The following is a 17,454-nucleotide window of genomic DNA, read 5'->3' on the forward strand; positions in this document are numbered from 1 at the left end:
TGCTGTATATGTAACAAACTCCATCTGCATTGTTCATTTTATGAGATTTGTTATTTCAAAATTATTTTATATATAATTATTAATTATTATTATTATTATATTAATAATTTTAATTTTCTTGTTATTGTTTCTAATATGTCATGTTTCAGGTTGTTTTATTTCTTGTTCTGTGTTGAATGGACTTTGAAGGTTCTGATGTCGGTGGGAATTTTTCTCTGAGCCTAAAAACACTTAATAATTATACAGTTTTTTGCTTTGCAGAATTACAATATTAATAGAGAGACATTTTGATTTATGTGTCTGGTGTTAAACCTCCTCAGAACCTCTGACCATATACACTGGGCTATACAATAAAGCCCATACCATACAACAGACAGACAAAATGAGTGACTGACAGAAGTTTAATATCAGTGATTTAAATCAGTCCATAAATCAGTTTATACACAAAACTCACTGCAAACAGAACAGTTTTCATTATAGTCTTCATCTTTTATCAAGCTATTTAATAATTCAAGCAGTTTTTGAAATCATTAAGGTCAGAATGTCTGTTTTTTAATGTATATTGTACAAAATGCGATATATTTTCACACTGATTCACTTAATCTGTCAGGTTTAAACTTTGTTACATTAGGGGAACGTTAAACTAACCTAAAATAGTGTTCTATTTCTGTAAAGAAAACTTTCCTGGCTAACCAAAAACAAACCTTGGAAAATAACATTATGGGAACCAAACACTAAGCCCAGGGGAACGTTTTAGAAACAAAAACTAACGTAAGGGAAACGTTTTGGGAACAGTACAACTTTATTGTTGTTAATATTCAGAAATAAGACAGTCTTGATGATGAATGGAATGCTGCAGCCTTCCGATTGAGAAACGGCCGTGAAGCCTTGAAATATTTACGAATCATTTGTTTTGAATCATTCATTCGGAGCGTGTTTCAAACTGGGCAAGTCACGTGATTTTAGCAAACGAGGCTTCATTACGAAAATCCGACGGTTCACCACTAGGGGGAGTTGATCAGAAATGACCAGCGTCTAAAATGAATCGGGCCGGTTTTATTAGGCAAGTTCATAAAACATTCATCCTTCTGACTGATAATGCTGCCATTTTGTTTAGTTTTTGTTCATAGATAGATTTTTCAAACATGTGCATACCGGTAATTAAAATCAAGAGTGTTAATGAGCTGTTTGCTCTAAAATAAGATTTTTGATAAACATTTGCAATTATTTTGTAAAAAGTGTCAAATGTTTGGACTGAGATCTTGTTGCTTTTACAACGTTTTCACCAGCAGATGGCGCCATATTTAGGTGTTTCGAGCGCTTTGAAACAGTTTTCGAATCATTATTCGAAGCAATTGGTTCAATTGATTCGAAGCTTCAAAACGCTTCGATTCTCCCATCACTACCTAACCTAAAGTGACTTCGATGCAGTTTGGCATCGATCAGATTTGCGTGATGTGGCACCTGTGACGTCATTTCGACCGCGTTGGAGCCGCCGCGAAAACAGTGTGACGTGTGTATGTGAAAGAGAGTGGCGAGCACACCTTCATCTGATAGAGAGAAAGAAGTGCACGAGATAAAGAAAGAGAGAATAAAGAGTAAAAAACGAGTCTTTATACTTCGCTTGTGGAGGGTGTTGAGTGAAGCTGCAGTGAGAGAGTTTGTGAAGTATAGAGAGAGAGAGACACGCGCTGTGCTAAAGGCTAACTGTTGATTTATCTCTTTCACACTTCTCGTCTTTGACTAAGTTAACGTTAACATGGGTCTGACTATTTCAAGCGTCTTTTCTCGACTCTTTGGAAAGAAACAGATGAGAATTCTCATGGGTAAGTTAAATCTAATTATTTCTGTCAGTTCACTTTGACAAATGCATCTAAATTGTTAATGTGTTTGTTGGTTAAATGTTTATAAATGCTTAAAATAATATTAATATAAATGTCGTTTTGACTGATTTGAGTTCAGTTTAAAGTCAAGCTGGTCATAATTGAATGAATGGGTCACTTTAAACTCGTTTGTTTGCCAGGCATATGAAAGATTAACAATAGATGATTGATTTAGTTTTTCTCTTTATTTAGTTGGTCTGGATGCTGCTGGGAAAACAACAATTCTGTATAAACTCAAACTGGGAGAAATAGTCACAACTATACCAACTATAGGTGAGTTAAACAGAAAGACTTGTTAAAGACTGATTATTCTGGGCTTTGTATACTGCTGGGTATTTTACATGAATCCTACTAGATATTACTCGAATTTTACGCTTGACAAAATATTCTGACACGTTTATAAGAATGAACCTAGAATTGAGGAGCTCAGATTCAAAAGCCTCTCTCATGTTTTCTTGTAAATGAGCATTTTTTTAATCAGGTATTTTCTGAATGACCTGAGGCTGAGTTTAGGCAGATTTGAAGAGAAAGTATTTAATGAATGTATTAAACGGCCCAGAAGGTTATAATATCATCATCATCATCACTATCATCATCATCATCTCTTTTTTGACAGAGGTGGCGTTTAGATGTCTGAAACATCACTATTACTCTGCAAAAGTGTAATGTGTGTGTGTGTTTTAGGTTTTAATGTTGAGACGGTGGAGTATAAGAACATAAGCTTCACTGTATGGGATGTCGGTGGTCAGGATAAGATCAGACCTCTATGGAGACATTACTTTCAGAATACACAGGTAAATAAATCGATGTCTTTCATGTTATCTCACAGCAGATGATCTGTGCTTATTCTCTCATAATTAAACACACACGTGACTGTAGTTATATTTGACTTCATGTATTTATTAAATGATGAGGAGGTCAGTGCTACTAACATGTAGGTATTGATGAGATGCTTTCATCCAAAGCCACTTACACTGCAAAAATTGATTTTCAAGAAAAATAATTCTTAGTATTTTTGTCTTGTTTTTAGTAAAAATATCTAAGATTCTTAAATTAAAAAGTCTGGATTTTAGACCAAAAATATCAAATTGAAGTGATTTTGTGCATAAAACGAGCAAAAAATTCTGCCAATGGGGTAAGCAAATTTTTCTTGAATTTAGTGTTTAAGAAAAATGTTTAGATTTTTTTTGCTTACCCCATTGGCAGATTTTTTGCTCGTTTTACTCACAAAATCCCTTCAATTTGATATTTTTGGTCTAAAAACTAGACTTCATTAATTTCTTGGGTTGTTTTGCTCATCAAGAAAAAGCATCTTCATTTAAGAATTTTTAGATATTTTTACTGAAAACAAGACAAAAATACTAAGAATATTTTTCTTGAAAATCATTTTTTGCAGTCTAGAGAAGTGAGGAAAACATCAAGGTGATTGTCAGTGTTTAGACTGAGATTAAACCCAGCAGCTCAGCTCAGCTCAGTGTTTATGTTAAAGTTTAATTTAGAGAAGTCATAGTTCCCTGTTTTCTTTTCTTCTCTTCCAGGTTTGCCATTGTATAAAATAAAGATTCATTAGAATAAATTGGTGGTGGTTGAGGAGATTCCCCCGTTCATATGTAAAGCGCTTTGAGTACTGAGAAAAGCGCTATATAAAAAAAAAAATGTCTGATGTGTATAACTAAACATGATTGGTATATTTCTATAGATAAAGATGAAATAGGTCTTCAAAATCTTTACTCATTCAGCTGAATTCTGAATGAATGTTTTCTGGAATACTTCACTCATTCATAGCTTATCAAGTTGGATGAAATGTTTCCAGAGCTGTGAATGATGTCAGATAGTTCCTGTAGTAAACCACTATAAGGACGTGAGAGATGATGTCTTTATTAGTAGGGTGGGACATCTTTTTGAATTTGATCCATTTTGATTCTGTCCAGTTCCCAATTTCATTTTCTATGTGGTAAAAATCTTTAGTCAATATCGTGAACGCACAAGCAGGAATTAATGAGAGGAATTTACAGTTTTAGTAAGGATCCCATTACAGAATTGAAATTTATTTATTAGTTTTTCTGAGCTTTCAAACCCAACCTTCATGAAGCTGATTATAAATCTTTTTACACCATATCTACTTTATGAATGTTATAAGCCTATTGTCATGAATAATGTTTATCTTTATTGATGTCTTCAGGGTCTGATCTTTGTTGTGGACAGTAATGATCGTGAGCGAACACAAGAAGCTGCAGAGGAGCTTCAGAAGATGGTGAGGAGGAAACGTAACAGTACACACCCTTCCTATCAAAATACACACACACACACACACACACACACACACACACACACACACACACACACACACACACACACACACACACACACACTGTAAATAACACAAGTCACACACAGCACAAAACCTCTTTCTGTTTTACTCATCCTGTACCTGTACACAAGTGACAGCTACAACAAAACCCCAGACACTGACTGACGACATGAACTTTTCCACTGCTTATTCTTTCATTGAAATCTCCCTGATGTTTCTGTGAATTTTCAGTGAAAACATCAGTTGTGAAAGTTCACAAGAGGTGTTTGTGTTTCATGATGACTCAATCTGCCGATCTTCTCTTTCTCTCCACACAGCTCCAGGAAGATGAACTGAGAGACGCTGTTCTCCTTGTGTTTGCAAACAAACAGGATTTACCCAACGCCATGGCCATCAGTGAGATGACCGACAAACTCGGCCTGCAGACGCTCAGGAGCAGAACTGTGAGTCTTTGTTGTTTCATCTTTATTACAAAAGTGCATTCAGTCCTCCTCACGTATAAGATTTATTGCATATTTTAAGTTTTTTAACAAGAACTTATTGTCCTGGGGTGTATTCCAGAAAGTTTCATGTTGGTTCCAAAACACCTGATAAGAGTTTGTTCATACTGGTAACCTAGAGTTAATGTGCGCACACAGGGAATACATAAAAACATTTTCAATTTCAAACATACCCAGGACTGTCTCATAACCAGCTTTCTGGAACCCCCCCTCCCCTGCGGTATATTCAATGTTTATTTAACTATAACGTATCTAATGTGGTTTTCTCTTAAACCATCAGTGGTACGTCCAGGCAACCTGTGCGACTCAAGGAACTGGTTTATATGAGGGATTAGATTGGCTTTCTGACCAGCTCTCAAAACGCTAAACTCAACCAGGACGCTCATTTCTCAAAGGACAAGGATAGCGGTTACCAAAAATTCACACAGCAACGTCTTCATTGGCAGTGCCTTGTAACTCATTCCTGTTTTGATTCTTCACTTGACTGACATTTACTGCTCTCTTTCTTTTCATTATCATTCCACTAAAGGTTTGTAGTCGTATAAATATGAAATGATTGAAGAGCTTTTGCTCTGATTTGCTCTCATTGTACTACAGTACACAACAGAACAACTTTATCTAGAAACCAAACTTGACCTTTCTGTTTTTAAGCAATGATAAAAAGTTTAAATTATTTTTTGCTCCCACAGCTCAGTTCATTATATTTTCTTCTGTTAATCGCATGCATCTAACAGAACATTGTGCTTATAGCAGCGATCAGATAGATTGGCAACAGATGAGGCGTTCATTCACATCAGTTTTGTAAATAAGAAGTTTTTTATGTTTGGAATCGAATCACAGTTGCCTTAAATCAACCGTGTTTTACCACGTGAATGTGTTTGCCTTTATTTTCATATTAGCATTGTTTCAATTGAACATGAACCAGTTGAGTAAAACATCTCATTTATTCTCACATATGTTGAATGAATTTGTGCTAATATTCACCTGATGTTCCCAGATTTTAACTCTTAATATTACCAAACCTTTCAAATAAAAGTCTGAACTATATTACTGTGGGTTTATTGAGTCTAATGTGGCTGTTTTAGTGTATTTGCATAAAGGAAACTTTTACATACGTTAACATTCATTGCTTTACTATAATAATGCAATATAAACATGAAATGTGTCAAACATGATGTAGCTATTCAGTCTGTGTAGTTGGCAATGAATCATTAATCTACTGTAAACTCTTTTTTGTTACCAGACATCCTGTCAAAGATATAACATTTCAAAAGACAACAATGATTACAGGCTGTATGCAGTAGCACTGAATGTCTTAAGACGATTTGTTTATTGCTGAATGACCCACACAGTTACTCTTCATAAATATTATCATACAGACAACAGAAATACAGAGCTAAAATTATTTAATTGATAAAATCAATCTGATCTTGATTATAATACATTTAGATATAATCCACATTCACTTCCACTTGAGGTCACAGATCAGTGCGATGTGGTCAGAAGGATGCGAGACGCTTGGTAAAGCCTGACAGGCCGTGACTTCTTGATGACTGGGCAGAGGAATAACCTGATCTACCTGCAGAACATGTGGCTCCACAAAAATATAGTCCAGACACCCCTGAAAGCCCCCGACGTAGTTTGTGTAAACTGGAAAGTCACAGGCGCTGAAGAGCTGTAATGGATTTAACAGTTCAATCTGAACCAGTTCTTCTGGACCATTGGAAGCCCAGTCATCGTGGTTCTCCGTGATGGATCCCTGACACACGAGCTGGACGAGTCCAGAGGAGGGTGTGCTGTTAAAATCACCCGAGAACATCACAGCAGCTCCAGGATGATTCTCTGTAACCACCTGCTTGATGTGTTTCAGGGCTACAGCCATCTGTACCAGCCGAACATTTCCTCCTGGACAACAGAGGAGACGTTAGGAACTTTTACTAACTTATAGCACACGTTCACACAACAACGATTGTAATAAAAACAGAAAAAAACACAATGTTGTCAAAAAGAGCCTAGCTGACATGGATCTGCAAACATGATTAAAATGCCGTATTGCGTGTGCCAGGCCAGTAGATGGCGATGTCACTTTGTAAAGAAACAGCACACGCCTGCACACAAAACACATTCTTCTACAAAGCGATTGTGATCGGTGATTTCAAAACACTGCTTTATGAAGCCTCAAACTTTTACAAATCTTTTGTTTTGAATCAGTGGTTCGTAGCGTGTTTCGAACAGTCAAGTCACATTATTTAAGCAAACGAAGCTTCATTGCTTCATAACGGTTTCAAAAATCTGACGGTTCATCACAGAAATAACCAGTGTCTAATATGACTCGGTCAGTTTTATTATGCAAGTTCATAAATCTTTCATGCTTCTGACTGATAATGCTACCATGTAGTCTACTTGTTGTTTACAGACAGATTTAATGACAAACATGTGAATAAATAAAAGGGGAGCTTGAGTGTTTATGATCTGTTTACTCCAAATAAAACTAAAAACACAAAAGACACTTTTACTTCATGGCTTAACATAAACCTTTGCAATTATTTTGTAAAAAGTTTCAAATGTTTGATGTGATATTGTTGCTTTTACAAGGTTTTCACCAGCAGGTGGCGCCATATTTAGATGTTTCGAGTGAATCACCTTCGAAAAGCTTTATTTCTCCCATCATAACAAAGCAAGAAATACAAACAATCAAGACACAGAAAGCATCCAACAGTTTTGTATCGATAATCGATGAGGTTGATTTATTACATATTGTGTATATTATTTATTATTGTGACTCTGCAATATAAAGTGGTGAAGAAACAACGAATAAAGAAACAACAGTGGTGTCATTTTCAAAAACTTGGCTTTGAAACCCATCTTCAAAAGTTTGTTTTCATAACCTAAAACATTGTGTAAAGAAACAGGCGTTATGTACGTGCTACAAATATTTAGTATTATTTTAAACTTACCATTAGGATGCCAGTACAGGTGCGTGTTTCCGACACACATTATCCTGGATGGGTCACATAATGACTGCAAAACAGTTACCTAAGGTGGAGTAGAGAAGCATTCAAGTTAGTTTTGCACTGAAAAATTGTAGGATGCCTACTGAAAAATCCAGCATAAGCTGGGGAGCTGGTTTTAGCTAGCTGGATTTTGCTGGTCAGGCTGGAAGATTAGCTGACCCACCAGCTTTAACCAGCTACTGTCACCTTAAACCAGCTTCTGTCGGTCTTAGCTGAATTTTGCAGTAGGAATGCCAGAGCTGTAGCCAGTTTCTTGGGCTTTGTAGATAAATAAATGATCTTTACACATGAAATACCTGCAGAGATGTTGAGCGGTTTTCTATCTTCTCCTTAAGGTTGGGGTTGGTGGACACTTTCTCCAGTAGTTCCTGATGAAGAGGATCGGTCCTCAAAGCCTCACTTATCACAATATCATACTGACTGAGCCATTTAAACTGGGACCTTCTGAAAAACGTTGCCAAACCCTCGTGCTGTCTTTCCTTGATCTTGAAAACACCATCCATCCCAAAAGCATCAAGCGCAGGACACAAACTATCTGTAAAAATCCCTTTATCGACCTCCTGAAGGCAAATGATGTCAGCATTATAACCCGAGAGCTCCTTCTTGATCAGATTCTGTCTGTAGTCAATCTCCAGTGCGTAGGGAGCACAGTAGGGGTACAGGACGGTTTTGGAGAGGTCTGTTTGAGCATAAATGTCAGCTAGTATATTATAAGACACAACCCTCACTGAAGACTCGTCGGTGATCTTCTGGGTGTACATGTGTCTGTTATCAAACGTGCACGTGCCTGGACCAGCCTCCACTTTACCGGCAGACACGAGCTCTTTGGGTTCTCCAAACCTGGATCCGTTCCCTGGTGTGCACCTCAGCATCACTTTCAACCCAATGTCTGGATTTGATGGTGTGAATACGCGTTGACCTCCTGCCTCCCTCCATCGGTCCTGATCTTCATTCATCTGAGAGTTTGGTGAGCTCTCCTTGAACCATTTGAACTCACAGTCCTTCACGTGTCCAAACTCGACCTCCATCTTAGGACAAACAGGAAAGCCAGCCATGAGAGATGAAGGTAACTCGGATACAGTGAATGTCGGTGGGTTTCTCTCCACTTTGTATTGATTTTCTCCCACATGCAGCACAGCTCCATCTTGCCAGGCGTCTGAGTTCAGGGTTTCTAAAGCCACCGGCTCTCCATTGACGCACAGACGGATTTCTGGTTTCTCAGCTGCGTCACCTCGACTTCGTTTTGATTTCTTCTCTTTGTTTTGTGCTTTAATGATACTGTTGGATATTCTGGACAGAACTTTCTCCAGCGGTTCCGTCTGTTCTCTTAGCATGTGTTTGTTGCTGCCGTCCAGACTGAAGGAGATGGTCAGCTTGGACTCGTCTGGCACGCACCGCACCACGCATCTCTCCATATTCCTATGAAACCGACTGATGTGGGTCAGAACCGATGACGGAGACGTAAAACGATAAAATAATCGAATGGAGAATGACACCCGACTCAACATGAGGACACGGTGAGCAAACAGCGAGCGTCACTGCCGAATACAGACGAACGTGACATTCACAACAACAGATTCGACATATTTTATATGGGAATCCTTTATAAAACAAGTCGGCTTATGTGTTTTCTTGCTGTATTTTACTTCTTTACTTATTATTGGTTATTGTAACTATTACACCTTAGCGTATGCGTAATCAAGTAAAGACTTGTGACGAAACCCCTGGTCTCAATAGTAAAACTCGTACAGTTCTTTTGGAAACTAAAGTGTTATGAACATTTAATATTTGTTAATTTTATTTATAAGAAATATGTGAAAGACTATACAAACAGAAGAAACACGAAGTGGTATATAAAGTCCGATAAACCCCATACAACTGTACGCAATAATATTATTGACGCTAGATGGCACAATTTCATTCTTTTATGGCCATAGATTCTTCGGGTGCAGTGGCTACCATCCTCCTTAGGGGGCGCCAGAGTTCAGCCTAGTATATTTATTTAAACTCCATATTTAAATGGAAAAAGTTTGGGACGATTAGAGAATAAACGATTAGACCAAAAATTATTTTAAGACAGCATGATAATCATTTAAAAATTCTTAATAATTAAAACATTCTATAATTAAAAAGACTTTATAAGGTCACAGTAAGGAAGCACTTTAGTTTGAGGAATTTTGTTTTTTATATCCATAAAAAATTTTTTTATGGATTTATATTAGTTGCTTTTTTTCACTGCTATTACGTTTTCTTTCTAAATTAAAGAAACAGTATTATTATTTTGTGTGTTATTGTGCAATTTTATACAACACCATTCAAATGAACTGCATATCTATGGGATTTAAATCCTGCCAGGATTCAAAACTGAAAATAAAGCTCTGAAAGGTTGAAGTAAAGCTCAAACATTCACAAACACGGTTATTGTAATTGTGCTGCTGGTTTTATTAAACTCAACAGAAACTGAGAGGACAATAATAATCAATCAAACATTAATACATCATAGTCCATTTCTATCTTCATTTATCTGATAAATGCCTGCTTAACCAATAAGTTAAACTAATACATGTACATAAAAAAACTAAACATCTTTCCCCTTTATTTAGCACATTATGTGTTTGGCATGCACACAGCACGTGTTATGTTGCTTTCATTGTTGTTTAGCTTTAGTCATTGTTGATAAAAATTGAAGTTGTCAATAAAAAAACTTTTATTTTTACCACTGCCAAAGGTTTAGCTTTAAAGCATTCACATAGGACTTATGAAATAATTACAAAAATGAATAAACAATCTACACAACAAAAAATAACACATAACACAATCATTTCAAAAATACATCTTTTAAAAATAACATTGGTAATGATTAAAATTAAAAGTAATTTTTTGCATTTTTTATGATGTATGCTGTAATTGCTGGTTACACACTGTATGGAAAATCTTACACAATATATTGAAATAATAGTTAGCTTTAGTTTGAGCTTTTACTGGTTGCTCGGCACCAACAGTACAGAAATGCATTACGCTTTCAAAAGTTGAATTCTTAATGGCAAGAATTGAGAATGGATTGGCAAATTGAAACTATATTACATCACAACAATTTATTCACAGTTTATAACTTTAAAGTCAACATGAAATCTAAATGGTTTGTGTTGTTATTATGAATTGTGCACTTTACATTGAATATCCTGTTTCAATCTGAAATATGTCACGTTAGAGTTGCTTAAATGCGGACGTTTCGTGTTGACTGTAAAGAAGCATCATATTTAAATACAAACTTGCCATCATCAGTCAAACAGAAGCAAAGACAGATAATAGAAACGCAGGATATATGATCATTGTGCTATTTCATTCATCAGCTCCAGCAGACATCCACAACTCACGAAACCTGACGCTGAATCTTTCAAAAACTTTTTCAGATTCTGGATTTTTGGTGAGAACCGGCAGAAGTCCTCTGTGATAGTGAGTCTGTAAGCTCCCAAAGGAACCTGATTGGGACTTTCACTGTCCCACCACAATGACGTCACTGCCGTGGTGCAGTCAGTCCTAAACAGCTGGGACGTTTCTTATTACAGTTACAGTCAAATCTGCGTCCGCCGCCGTGGCTTCCCGAGCTCTCGTTCAGAGATCTGTTGTTCATCTGCTGAGAGTCTTTAGGAGTTGTTCTTCTCTGTGGACTCTGTGGCTTCTGTGCTGCGAGGGAAGTAGACGGTGGTCTTGTGCTCTTCGTAGCGGTCGATGTGCTTTAGATGGACCACCATGTGCAGAGCGTACGCCAACACCAGCAGCAGGATCAGAGATGTGATCAAACCCATGAGGATCGCTGGAGTAAAGAAGGTCGCGCAGTCGCTGGCCGATGCAAACTTACTGGAATGAAGGTTGAATGCTTGAATCTGTCCGAAAATGAAGGAGAAACAGCAGATGTCATATCCATCATCTGTGGCTTACATTGACATAAACATGTTTGAATTCATTCACAAGTGTTTGTTCCTAATTTAATAATTCCTAGTTTAAGACATTAAAGTAAATTTGCTGTATGCTCGACCACACACTTTTCTTAAAGATGCTTTTATGCCAAACCACATGCTTGTGTAATCACACAACACCCACCAGCAGCTAAAAATACACAAGATGCTACAATTCCAACTTGAACGATTCATGGACCCCACAATAAGTGTTGCCTGCCAACCTGGAAGTCGGTGAATGTGATGTGCCAGTTTGCCGAGTGATCCGTGCCGGCGCTGGGTACCAGCAGCGTGTCGTATTTCTGGAGACTGCTGACATGTTGGCAGTGGTAGGAGTTGGTGGAGGGTGCGTAGACATCCGTGGCGTTAAACGTGGCCTCGTACGTCCAGTTGTAGTGGATGTGAACGTTATCCAGAGTAAACCAGTTCTGTCCTGCTGACTCGTAGAAGGTGTTTGACATTTGTAGCCTGTGGAAATAAAGACAGTTTCATTATAGACACATGAAAGATGTCTTTTATTAGTAGCATTGCACTGCTGAGATCAAAGCACAAGTAGTTTAATAACTGCAACATTTCATGGTTCAGTGCTACAGAAAATATAACAAAGTAACCTGATGGAGAGGCCTCTGAGGTCTTCTACATCACCAAAACGTAGATTCAGTCTGGAGAATAAAAATACATTAAAAACATCACATGACGGCATGTTTATGGTTTATGGGAGTGTGCCACTGAAAACATACAGTAATGTTGGTGGAAAAAGTGAACATAATGGACTTGACTGTTTCATCCTTCTGAAGTTAAATGCCATCTAAACCCATGAGTAACATCTGAACTCACATGGCTTTATCTTTACTGCAGAAAGACCCTTTGGTGTCCACCGTTGCGGCCGGGCCGAAGGTTCGGTCCGTCAGGTCCACTAAACTGTGGTTCTTGTATCTGATGGCCAGTTTTCGGGCTCTAAAGAGGATGCAGGTTTTCCCGTTGTGCACGACGCTCAGAGGAGAATAAAGCAGCGCTCCTGGAGTCTGCAGTAACTTACGGCTCAGGTGCCATCCGTACGGCTAAATACAAACATATTGTAGGCTAGTAAAATTCATTCAAATGATACTAATTAAACAGTTCACATATTAAACCACTGCTAAAGAAAACAAGTGTTTGTGTTAAATACAGAACCTGTGACAGTTTTCCATTCAGAAAGTGAATGAGGTGAGATGTGAATTATTTTAAAGCAGAATCACATTACTGATTGGAAAATGTAGCATTTGTGTAATCTGTTTTTTATTTAAAGACGCAGTCTGTAACAGATTAATTTGATGTTGTTTGAGGTAAATCTGCACAGCCCAAGGTGACATTGACTCTTCTGTCTCATCTCACCTGCAGAGATCGTCTGAGATCAACTTTAAACGCTGAACCTTCATCACCAACACCATCTGGACAAGAACACAACCAATGAGAGAGTCTGTCCAAATAATCAGACAATTCAATTAAATATGCAAGATTTATACTGTAGAATAAATAAAGCATCTAGCATCAAGTCACAATGCAACTCATCGGTAGTGATTTATTTTTGTCTACAATCAAAAACAAACTCAAAAACACAAGAAGCTTATACAGTGATAATCTAAATCTTTTGGTTGTTATAGTTTCTCAAAACAACTTACTTTCCTGACCGATGTCTTGTGATGTTGCCTCATCTGAGCTGTAAATGCAAGATGTGAAGTGTATTAATAAAAACTCAATAAATAACCTCCGTAAACATCCATGTTTACAAAAACTCATTTTGATTGTCATTGGAGCAGAAGCCTCTAGCAGATCTGATCTTCAGACGTCATGAATATGAATGAGATGTAGAAGAAGAAGAAGCTTTGATGGTGTGTGAGTCACTACGTCAACCTCCATAAAGTCAGACAAACATTCTTTCAAGTCAGTTTTTATGCTTCACTTTCATCCCATAGGAAATGTTATTGCTCAGAGGTCGATATTTTTTTTCTTTCCTCCTTGGTATCAACTTTATCTCAAATGTTTCACCACAAAATGCTTCAAACAAGAACTCAATCAAAGCTATCCTCCAGAGCAATAACATTAATGAGGAGAGAACATATCTTACGTCTTTAGTATCTGTGCATACATCTGAGATCTGATCTCCTCTGTCACACAACACAAGACACACATGAGATTGTGAAGCAGGCCAAACTGATCATCAGATGTCTTTACATAAAAGTTTAAATTCATATATAAACACACACAAGAACAATAAGTAATGCTTAAATATAAAGACATAGAAGGCAGCAACACCCCAAAAAACTGCAAAGCCACAACCTAAAGCATAAAAAACCTAAACATTTCCTTTAGAAAATATAAAAATCCATTTAAAGTGAAATTCAGTGTATGAAAAGAGCATTTATCAAGACATTGAGATGTAAATACAAACCACAAAGCTATTGTATGTACTACTAACAATGGATTTGTAATTATAAAGCAACTATAAACAAACTTAATTTCTTTTGACATGTTTCTTTTGAAATTGTATGAGTAAAGGAATGATCTCCATACACTTAGCCATCATTTCACTGTCAGGTTAACTATATTCCCCAATATAATCCGGCTGTGAGTAAATCACTTCTAGCCAAAATAAACTTGAATTTGGTTACATGTGCTTCTTTGCCAAAATAACTGAGATGTAATAAATCTGATAAATAAATGTGAGATATTCAATCAAAGTCAACAGTGTTAACAAGCTGTTTGCTTTCATTTATTTAGTGATGTATTTTATTTCATTTCTTTTTTGGGCTATATGGTTCGACGTCTATGCAATTATCACTGACAGCCACAATTTTCCCTTGTTTTAGTTTAGAAGTGTTTAAATGGATATTAGATGTCTTTTACACACTGTTAATAATTATTTGCTGCCTTTATTTGCTTTTTGTTGAATCAACTTAGATTTACCAGTCATTTCAGCTTATTATTATTTATCTTGACTAGAGATGAGTTGTTATAACTACAGATAAGTTGTTTTAACTTTAAAAATTCAACTTCATGTCTTGTAAAGATAAATAATAATATGTTGAAATGACTTGTACATCTGAGTTGATAAAAGTGCACGCAAAACTGCTTGCTGGGATATTTAAAGCTTGACCACTCATTTCTGAATAATGAATGCAGATATGTGTTGTGTTGTTTGTGTGAATGCCAGTATCACTGGAGGACTCCTATAGTGTGACCCTGTCAAAGTGCCCTTGTGTTCACGGGTGGCTGTTTGTTTACCAGCACTATAAACCTCATCTAGACATGTACTGTACTGTACTAGTTTGTCTGTTGAATCAGTTGAAGACATTATTTTGTAATCATATTTTGGTTGGTTACGTCTTTGCCATGACAAACAGACAGGCACAGGAAAGCTGTGTGAGGTTTTTTTTTTGTGTTGTGTTATCGTTACATAACTCTATTTATTAGTCAAGCAGAGAGTCTGTCTGTCGCAAGCAAACATTAAACACAGTAACTCTTAAACAAAACAAACCACTGAATGAGATGAAGATGTAAAGCTAGAAAACACAAATCCTCCTGTCGATCTGCTTATCTAAACATGTGGTCCAGCAGCGGGCACACATTTATATAATCTATGAAATATGCTTACTGTTTTAAAGACACACGCACACACACGCACACACATTAGTGTGGTGTCCGGCTGAGACCATCTGATTAAACTTCTGATACTCCAACATATCAAATCTGTTCATACACAGATCAAGCCTGGACTGGCCTACATGAACTAAAACTCAATCTGTGTCTTTAGAGAAATCTAAAACTCACCCAATGTTAACACTTACAGCTTACTTTTATTATTATTATTTTAATAAGAACGGCATTATAAAGTTGAGTGCAAAGATTTAAGCATATGAAGTAGTTTAGACACTGACAAGCTACAGCTGAATAAAACACTTCATGTGTCTTTTTGCTGACTAGATCTTTGAAAAATAAATAATTTTTAAAAGTATTATGTACGGTACAATGTACAAATAAAGACTTCATGAAACTGATCTTACTTTATACCGTCATATATTGTATTGTGGTGTCTGTAAGATATTGTGTATATCTATCTGCCTGTAGGCTTAAAATGAACAAACTCATTCACAAAAATAAATGCATTCAAATATGAATTATTAATCATAAACATTTCTATAATAAATGATCATATTCATGATGTAATCTTACAGCTGTTATTGATTGTTTAATATGACGTGCAGGCAGCAGAGCAATGAATGCATTAAAATGAAATGAAACATGTATTCTTCTCATCATGACACATTTTTATATTCATCTGATCAGGATGGGTTTAAGACAAGACAGTGTAGTGTTATGTGAGAGATGCTTTACATTCCAACAGTGATGCTCATCATTCCTGCATCATCTCTGACTCCAATTTTAGTAGCAAATATGGATTTGCCTTGTAAACTGATGCCGATGGATTTTCTCTTGTGTTTCACTGCAAGAGCCCTTCAGTTCAGTCTCACATGTGTATGAAAGGTGGACAAAGAATACACTTGCAGTTTATAACCATTAGATAAAAGACACACAGTATGTATCCTCTTTGTGTCTCCTGCCTTCTATTGCACAGCTCAAGCACCTTATGAATAAATGTGAAGAATGAAAGACCACAGAATTCATATAAAACTATCGACCCACCTCCCTTCCATAGAGGCAGCCAGCTGCTCAGAAGACGAAGATATCTGCAGGATCATCAAAGCAAATAAGGCAAGAAACATTGGGCGCCACAGTGATGCCATCTATACATCCAGATGAGAATGCCAGTGATGATGCTCTGCTCCGCTGCTTCATAATCTGACTGAATAACAGGCGCAACCTCAGCTTGATGATTGACAGGCGCTCACGCCAATCAGCGTTCAGCAGGGGAGGTACTGGAGCGACACGACCACGCCCGTTTCCAGAGTGTGCGTGCTGCTGCTGCTGCTGACACAAACCAAGACTGATCCATAAAACTAAACTAATTATCTGAAGGTAATGACATTGATTGTGAACGAATGTAGCATATTAACACTGTCCTAAAATTGTTATTTTTTGTTATTCTTATTTTTAAGAAGATTTAAATTGTTTTATAATAAATACTTTTTTAGATTGTATATACAGAAATGCATAAAAAAAAGAGATTTAACAGTATTTAAAGACAATTTTATTTTCTCAACAAGAAATCACAAAAAACATGTGCAGTTTCCAAGACTTATAATCTTTTCAATGCTTTTGATTTTTACAATTCCCTTTCCTTATTTTAATTGTATACTATTTGTTTTGTTTGATTTGAGTTATGATAATTTTTGTTTTGTTCTTTTTTATAATTTGTAATTAATTTTTTTATTTTGTTTGTTTGTTTGTCTTTAACCATGTTACTCCTAATTGTTGTTATGTTTTGGTTGTAATGATACAACTACATGTTCAGTAAAAAAATAAAATTAATATTTACACTGCTGCTACTGTTTTGCATATTAAGGGTTACACAGTGATGTCCATATTATACAGCCCATGCTTTTCCTTATTTACTGTTAGCAAAATCTAATGATAATTAATATGATGGGAGGCTGGGCCTGGTCATTTCTCAAATAAATAAACTTCTTTAAACATAGTTTAATATTTCTCTCATTTGCTGGTTAGTTAATCGTGAATAAATGCATCAGATAAAGAAAATAATTCCATTGAATACACTTAATGCATACTGTAATGAGCGATATATTGCTTTCAATAATATTGTGTTGTAAATAATAATGTTCATGCACA

General features: G+C 36.4%; 3 protein-coding genes across 3 annotated transcripts; 1 reads left to right on the forward strand and 2 right to left on the reverse strand.

Moving 5' to 3' along the window:
• The first annotated feature begins 1,445 nt into the window (after nt 1–1,445).
• Nucleotides 1,446–5,741, forward strand: LOC135740777 (ADP-ribosylation factor 4). Its single transcript, XM_065259305.2, has 6 exons — nt 1,446–1,826; nt 2,076–2,156; nt 2,568–2,677; nt 4,066–4,137; nt 4,512–4,637; nt 4,975–5,741. Exons 1-6 carry the CDS (start codon nt 1,760–1,762, stop codon nt 5,059–5,061), a joined length of 543 nt encoding a protein of 180 aa, XP_065115377.1. The 5' UTR covers nt 1,446–1,759; the 3' UTR covers nt 5,062–5,741.
• Nucleotides 5,742–6,001: 260 nt separating this feature from the next.
• On the reverse strand, nt 6,002–9,464 carry pde12 (phosphodiesterase 12). The gene is made up of 3 exons (XM_065259303.2): nt 8,005–9,464; nt 7,652–7,730; nt 6,002–6,599 (listed from the first exon to the last, which is right to left on the reverse strand). The coding sequence occupies exons 1-3, from the start codon at nt 9,214–9,216 to the stop codon at nt 6,157–6,159; spliced, it is 1,734 nt and encodes a 577-aa protein (XP_065115375.1). The 5' UTR covers nt 9,217–9,464; the 3' UTR covers nt 6,002–6,156.
• Nucleotides 9,465–10,116: 652 nt separating this feature from the next.
• Nucleotides 10,117–16,537, reverse strand: atp6ap1la (ATPase H+ transporting accessory protein 1 like a). Its single transcript, XM_065259304.2, has 7 exons — nt 16,351–16,537; nt 13,329–13,366; nt 13,042–13,097; nt 12,505–12,728; nt 12,279–12,329; nt 11,892–12,135; nt 10,117–11,595 (listed from the first exon to the last, which is right to left on the reverse strand). Exons 1-7 carry the CDS (start codon nt 16,449–16,451, stop codon nt 11,356–11,358), a joined length of 954 nt encoding a protein of 317 aa, XP_065115376.1. The 5' UTR covers nt 16,452–16,537; the 3' UTR covers nt 10,117–11,355.
• Nucleotides 16,538–17,454: the final 917 nt, after the last annotated feature.

This window comes from Paramisgurnus dabryanus, chromosome 14 (assembly GCF_030506205.2).
Source record: "Paramisgurnus dabryanus chromosome 14, PD_genome_1.1, whole genome shotgun sequence".
Taxonomy (NCBI): domain Eukaryota; kingdom Metazoa; phylum Chordata; class Actinopteri; order Cypriniformes; family Cobitidae; genus Paramisgurnus; species Paramisgurnus dabryanus.